The sequence below is a fragment of the Bison bison genome, unplaced genomic scaffold (genome assembly GCF_000754665.1).
Source record: "Bison bison bison isolate TAMUID 2011002044 unplaced genomic scaffold, Bison_UMD1.0 scf7180017864167, whole genome shotgun sequence".
Taxonomy (NCBI): Eukaryota; Metazoa; Chordata; class Mammalia; order Artiodactyla; family Bovidae; genus Bison; species Bison bison.
Window position 1 is genome coordinate 2,766,498 of NW_011494739.1, and position 7,529 is coordinate 2,774,026.

At 47.0% G+C, this 7,529-nt stretch overlaps 1 protein-coding gene across 1 annotated transcript in view; it reads right to left on the reverse strand.

Annotated features, from left to right (window-relative positions):
- The window catches only part of FKBP1A (FK506 binding protein 1A, 12kDa), a 27,832-nt gene extending 27,514 nt beyond the window's left edge, over positions 1 to 318 (reverse strand). Inside the window, exons 1-2 of the mRNA XM_010841791.1 lie at positions 146 to 318; positions 13 to 60 (exon numbers count right to left, since the gene is read on the reverse strand). Of these exons, the coding sequence (XP_010840093.1) occupies positions 13 to 60; positions 146 to 182 (85 nt within the window). The 5' untranslated portion in view covers positions 183 to 318. The remainder of the gene's footprint in view (positions 1 to 12; positions 61 to 145) is intronic.
- Positions 319 to 7,529: the final 7,211 nt, after the last annotated feature.

A 7,529-nucleotide genomic window follows, 5' to 3' on the forward strand; every position in this document is an offset into this window, starting at 1 on the left:
CCTGCGACTCACCCGTGTAGTGCACCACGCAGGTCTGGCCACGCTTCGGGAAGGTGCGCCCTGAAGAGACAGACAGACGCGCGAGGTGAACGGATGCGCGCGGTGGCCGGGGCACCCCGGGGCCACCCGGCGCGCGCCTACTCACCGTCTCCGGGAGAGATGGTCTCCACCTGCACTCCCATGGCTGCGGTAGCGGCGGACGCTGGGTTGGCCGACTGGCTGCGCGACGGGCAGCGTGGACCTAGACCGGATCTCGCGGCGATTCCGCGGCTCTGCCTCGACCCTCCGCGCTACGGCTGCGCACGCGCGCGCCCCCGCACGCCCCGCCCTGCGTGCGCGCCCCACACGGCGCGCACGTCCCCGGAGCCCCGGCCGCGGGGCAGTGGGGGGAGGGGGGGCAGGGAAAACCGGAAACCCGGAAGCCCCGAGGCCTCCGGATGCTGCCTTTCAGAGGGGCCGGGCTGCTTCCCCCACCCTTCCTTTCTCCGTGCTACCAGCGGGGCAGGCATCACTAATTCAGTTTCCGCGTATGAGAAGCGAGAGTCAGAATTGGGAATCGGCCAGCTACTAGCCGGGGGACTACTAAATCCACACCTACTCATCCTGGAAAAGGATGGTTGTGAGAAGTCCGCGCAGATGTGCGTTCATGTTAGCATTCCAGTCAGTGGGTCACGATCCTGAGCTCTGTTTTTCTATTGAGGAGGAGTCTTCAGCGTTTACACTGCGTTGCAGGAAACCTTTCCCTCTCTTGTCCGGATCCATTCATTCATTCATCCATTCATAACTTACATACATATACTTATTGAACACCTACTCTATGTCATGCGCTGTGTTAGATGCTGGGATAACAGTAGTAAAGGAGACAGACTCAGTCCCTGACCTCATAGGACTTACGGTCTCGTGAGGGAGATCCAATCAAATAACCACAAAGATAAATGTAAAGTTTCAAATCCTTACTGTGAGGGTGGTTAATGGCCTTGTGCTCCGAAGGACATATGACAGATGTGTAACTTAACGTGGACTGTGGTGACATGCTTCCCTGAGGTAGCCAGGTTTAGCCAAGGTCTGAAGGGGTTGACCAGCTCATGTTAAAAACGTGACCCCAAAGTTCTTTAACACTCTTATCATCTATGTCCCCTTTCCTTTGAATCTCAGGGAGCCTGTGACTGCTTTGGCAATTTGTGCATTATTTAGGATATGGTCTGTGACAGAAACCTAAAGGAAGTCAGTCCTGAAAGGACTGATGCTAAAGCTGAAGCTCCAATCCTTTGCCACCTGATCCGAAGAACTGATTCATTAGAAAGACCCTGATGCTAGGAAAGACTGAAAGCAGAAGAAGTGGACAACAGAGGATGAAATGGTTGGATGGCATCACTGACTCAATGGACATGAGTTTGAGCAAGCTCCGGGAGATGGTGATGGACAGGGAAGCCTGGCGTGCTACAGTCCATGGGGTCGCAAAGAGTTGGACATGATTGAGCAACTGAACTCAACTGTGACAGAAACCAAATTAACAGTGGCTGAAATGAAGCAGAAGTTGGTGTTTTGGGACGTTCCTGGTAGTCTAGTGGCTAAGACTCCACACTCCCAACGCAGAGGTCCCGGATTTGATCCCTAGAGAGGGAACTAGATCCCACATGCCGCAACCAAATGAAGATCCTGTGTGCCACAACTAAGACTCAGTACAGCCAAATAAATACATATATAAAAAAGAGGGGGATGGAAATCCCACCTCACTGAAACCAGGGTGGCAGATGAGAAATGCCCAATGACAGCAGTCCCCCTGAAGAGAGAATTGACCTTGTGGCAGCTCCTCACAAGACTGCCTGACTTCCCATGTTCCCGAAGATCCCAGGAGTTCCACCAAGGCTTAGGTCAGCCATAGTCAAACCTTGCCTACATGGTCTAGGTGGATATATGTGCAAGGTTGTCAGAGCACCAGTACAGAGCATTTCCCTAAAAAGAGTCCTCCCCGGAGAACAAGAAACACAAGAACCCTATGAGAGTTTCCAGGGTGAGGTGAGAAGAGCTATGGGCAGGGAGGAGGGAGTCCTGGGTTCTAGATTTGGCATTGCCAGTGACTTGCTGTGTCACTTGGGTAAGTTCTTCCCCGTCTCTGAGCTTCTGTAAAGACAAGGGGTTTGTCTAGATGATCTCCAAGGGCTGGGAAGGCTTTAATGATCTCTGATTCTAGAACAGTGCCTGACACATAGTAGAGGCTTAAACATGAGTTGTTGAATGTATGGCAAAGGGAAATTCACAGTGCAGATTCATAATATAATCACTGTGAGATCTGTGCTGTTAAGACTCTGTTGTTCAGTCACTCAGTTGTGTCCGACTCTGCCACCCCATGGGCTGCAGCACGCCAGGCTTCCCTGTTCTTCACTATCTCCCAGAGTTTGGTCAAACTCATGTCCATTGAAATGGTGATGCCATCCAACCATCTCATCCTCTGTCACGCCCTTGTCCTCCTAACTTCAATCTTTCCCAGCACTGGGGTCTTTTCAATGACTCAGCTCTTTGGATTAGGTGGCCAAAGTATTGGAGTTTCAGCATCAGTTCCCCAATGTATATTCAGGGTTGATTTCCTTTAGGATTGACTGGTTTGATCTCCTTGCTGTCCAAGGGACTCTCTAGAGTCTTCTCCAGCACCACTGTTCAAAAGCATCAATTCTTTGGTGCTCAGCCTTCTTTATGGTTCAGCTTTCACATCTGTACATGACTACTGAAAAACCATAACTTTGACTATACAGATCTTTGTTAGCAAAGTGATGTCTCTGCTTTTTAATACACTATTTAGGTTTGTTGTAGCTTTTCTTCCTAGGAGCAAGCATCTTTTAATTTTGTGGTTGCTGTCACCATCTGCAGTGATCTGGGAGCCTGAGAAAATAAAATCTGTCACTTCATTTGCCATGAAGTGATGGGACCAGATGTCATGATCTTTGTTTTTTTTAATGGTGAGTTTTAGGCCAACTCTTTCATCCTCATCAAGAACTCTTTAGTTCCTAGTCCTCAGTTACGTCCAACTCTTTGCAACCCCATAGACTATAGCCCACTAGGTTCCTCTGTCCATGGAATGCTGCTGGAGTGGGTAACCATTCCCTTCTCCAAGGGTTCTTCCCAACTCAGGAATAGAAGCCAGATCTCCTGCATTGCAGGCAGATTCTTTACCATCTGAGCCACGAGGGAATCCCATTTTAAGCCAACTTCTTCACTCCCCTCTTTCATCCTTACCAAGAGTCTCTTTAGTTCCTCTTTGATTTCTGCCATTAAAGTCATATCATCTGCATATCTGAGATTGTTGGTATTTCTCCCAGCAGTCTTGATTCCAGCTTGTGATTCATCCAGCCCTGCATTTTTCATGATGTACTCTGCATAGAAGTTAAATAAGCAGGGTGACAGTATACAGCTTTGACAGACTCCTTTCCCAATTTGGAACCAGTCTGTTGTTCCATGTCCAGTTCTAACTGTTGCTTCTTGTCCTGCATACAGGTTTCTCAGGAGACAGGTAAGATGGTCTGGTATTTCCATCTCTTTCAGAATTTTCCACAGTTTGTTGTGATCCACAAAGTCAAACACTTCAGTGTAGTCAAAGAAGCAGGGTTTTTTGTTTTTTTTTTTTTAATCCCTTGCTTTTTCTATGAAACAGCGGATGTTGGCAATTTGATCTCTGGTTCCTCTGTTTTTTCTAAATTCAGCTTGTCCATCTGGAAGTGCACGGGTCAAAATTCTAAGGTTTAAAAAAAACAGTATAACAGAAGTTATATATACCCTTCTGACCACCACAATTAACATTTGGTGTGTGTTTCCAGCATGTTCGTGGTGTCTATACAGATACAAGCAAATACATATTTATATAGATTTATTATATGAGGGAGGAAGTGAAGGAAACCACAGTATGTCATTCCAAAATGTGCCTCTTTGACATGAAAATTATTTTATACTGAAAACAGGAAGCAGAAAACCTCCCCCTTTTCTACCCTTAAAGGCAGGATATAAATTCTTTTATTAGAGACAGACATTTCAACCTAGAGATGACACCAGAGGAATCTACAAACAAACCTTCTATTAGTTTCCTCCCCTGTATTTACCTTCCCACAGTCTGCCATCTTTGGAAGCCTAAAAAGCTTTCTTTTGTCCCGTCATTTTTCTACAGATTTATTGTTCCTTGTTGAAGACGCTATATAAACTAGAATTCTAACCTGCCATTTTTGAGTTACTTTTTACTTCATTTCTCCTTCGTGATGTGCACTGTACGCGTTAATAAACTGCTTTTTGTAACCTATACTTCGTGTTTTTCTTTCTTTTCTCCCTCATGGGGTTGGGGTGAGGATCATGGGTTAATACTCGTGCAGTGCTAAGAACAGTGCCTGGCACATGTAGGCCCTATTCTTGGAAATCACTTATCAGGTATCCTGGAGAGAATCCATTTTCATGCATGAGCACTCGTTCCTTATAAATGACTGATTGTATTCACTGTGTGAATGTGCCATAATTTACTTAACCATCTGGTTAAATTCATTTAGAATCTGATATTACAAAGACTGGTTCAAAGAGATTCAATTCATTCATTCATGCCTCACTTGGCTCCTAGCATGAACCACATGCTTTGGGGCTTCCTGCCCTTTGCACCTTCTGCTCCCTTTTCCTGGCACATACTTCATCAGCTCTCTGACCACTTGGATGAATACCGTACAACGTCCAGCTCTCAGCTCCAAAGTCCTCTCGAGAAAGGCTCTCTGGCTTCCTGACAGGCCATGTCTGCCTGTGACAAGCTCCTGGGGTCTGTCTTGCCCCTCACCTGCATCTGTGTCCTTTAGTGATTGACTCTCTCCCCTGAAGACTGTGCATGGGGGGTGACCCTCAAGGAACCCCACCATGCACCCTTGGGCCTGGCACTGAGCATGTGCCTACCAACCCTTGTTAACTGATGGATACTGTGGGCTAGATTTCTCTCCCTTGTTAAATCTCCTAAATCTGCAAGAGACTTGAATTTTAGAAAATGCCATTTTCTTGTGCTCAAGATCTCAGACACTCTTGTGAACCTGAGCGCTGTTAGCAAGTGGAACCCTGAGGTCACAGCTTATCTAGTTTCTGCCCTGATTCAGGTAACAACGAACACCTGATGCATGTGTGCCTCGTACATGTTATTTGATTTCTCACAGTCACCTTCTGAGGCAGGTATGATTATTGTCTTCCTTTAGCAATGAGGATGTCAAGGCTCAGAGAGAGGATAGAGCCAGTAAGGAGTATGGTAATATTCAAATTCAAGACCAGCTTAGGACACTGGTACTTTGTCTCTTGCTCACTTCTACCTGTGCCCTTGGGGCTTCAGGGATTGGTTTAGATAATTTTTTGGCCTTTGTGATAACCCTCACCCCTCTTCACCTCAAATTTCCGCACCACTTACAACTTTAGATCTCTGTCATCTGGCTGGTGAGCGGAGAGTGTTCAGATGGGGCCAGAGTCTCTCCTGAATTATGACCTCCACTGGGGATTTGGGGACCTGTTTGGCCTGCCTGGATGGAGAAGGCAATGGCACCCCACTCCAGTACTCTTGCCTGGAAAATCCCATGGATGGAGGAGCCTGGTAGGCTGCAGTCCAGGGGGTCACTAAGAGTCAGACATGACTGAGCGACTTCACTTTCACTTTTCACTTTCATGCATTGGAGAAGGAAATGGCAACCCACTCCAGTGTTCTTGCCTGGAGAATCCCAGGGATGGGGGAGTTTGGTGGGCTGCCATCTATGGGGTCGCACAGAGTTGGACACGACTGAAGTGATTTAGCAGTTAGCAGTTGGCCTGCCTGGAAGGAAAGCTGTCCCATCTCCATGGGGTCAAGTGGTCCCACCTGCTAAGAACCTTTGGCGTCTCTGCTGACTGGGGCCTTGCCCTCCAATTCCTGGTTGAAAATCGTCCAAGAAAGCACAAACTCCTGGCCTGGGGAGGGAGGTTGCAAGCTGACTTGCTATGTTATAAGTGTGAAATCTTTGAATAAACTCCATCACCTTCGGGGAGTTGAGGTGTCCCAAACCTGCCCTGGAAGCAGAGTTGTTGTCAAAACCAACTACTGGCTGATCTGGGGGCCCATGAGTTCACAGGTTTGGGAAACAGCATTCCTAGCAATACAGTAATTGTTACAATACAGAAATTCTTCTGAGAGCCAATTTTATAGATGGGAAGACTGCAGAGCAGAGAGAGAGTCAAATGAGGAGGAAGGGGTTAGCCCTGGGGCTCTGGAGTCCATTTTTGGTTTCCTCAGCCTTCTCTCATCCCATGGGTCCGAAGGGGACCTTACTGTTGTCCCTCAGTAGGGACAAGATGCAGTCTCTGGCACTGGCTCCTTCCCAGAGCCCAGAGGTTAGTTGACTCATCTAATGTCATACCAGGTCTACCTGCCCCATACCTTCACGCATCCTTTGGGTTTGTCTCTAGAGGAAGGAAAACTCTTTACCTCCTTGCTAGTGAACCAAGCCCTGGTCATCCTTCACAGCCCAGCTCAAGGGTGCCCTCCTCTGAGAAGCCCTCCTTGATTTCCCCTGCCCTTCTCCCCACCTGTCCGTCATTCCTCCCACCGCTGTCTCTGGGCCTGCATTATTCACAGCAGTAGATCCTGATGGTCCAGAGCCATAGCTTTGGAGTCAGGTGGCTGGGAATTCAAATCTTGGTTCTTTTACTTGGAATATGACTTCAGCCAAATCCCTTCACTGAGCTAGGCTTCAGAACCTTCCTCCACAAAATGGGCTAATTATGATACCTTCAGGTTGTTACTGAATTACATGAAGTAAGGTACACATAAGACCTGGCACAAAATTAGTGCTTAAATTATGGCGGCTGTGATTATCATCAGTAGACGCTAAAGAACTAAGCTGGGCATTGAGGATCTCAGGTGCTCACTGTGAAGGTGATTGGCCCTTAATAACCTTCCTAATCCAACCCATCTCTCTTTTTTTTTTTTCCCCCAACCCATCTCTTGAAGAATTTTCCACAGTTTATTGTGATCCACGCAGTCAAAGGCTTTGGCATAGTCAATAAAGCAGAAATAGATGTTTTTCTGGAACTCTCTTGCTTTTTCCATGATCCAGCAGATGTTGGCAATTTGATCTCTGGTTCCTCTGCCTTTTCTAAAACCAGCTTGAACATCAGGAAGTTCACAGTTCACATATTGCTGAAGCCTGGCTTGGAGAATTTTGAGCATTACTTTACTAGCATGTGCCTCTTGAGAAATCTGTATGCAGGTCAGGAAGCAACAGTTAGAACTGGACGTGGAACAGACTGGTTCCAAATAGGAAAAGGAGTACGTCAAGGCTGTATATTGCCACCCTGCTTATTTAACTTATATGCAGAGTACATCATGAGAAACGCTGGACTGGAAGAAACACAAGCTGGAATCAAGATTGCTGGGAAAAATATCAATAACCTCAGATATGCAGATGACACCACCCTTATGGCAGAAAGTGAAGAGGAACCAAAAAGCCTCTTGATGAAAGTAAAAGTGGAGAGTGAAAAAGTTGGCTTAAAGCTCAACA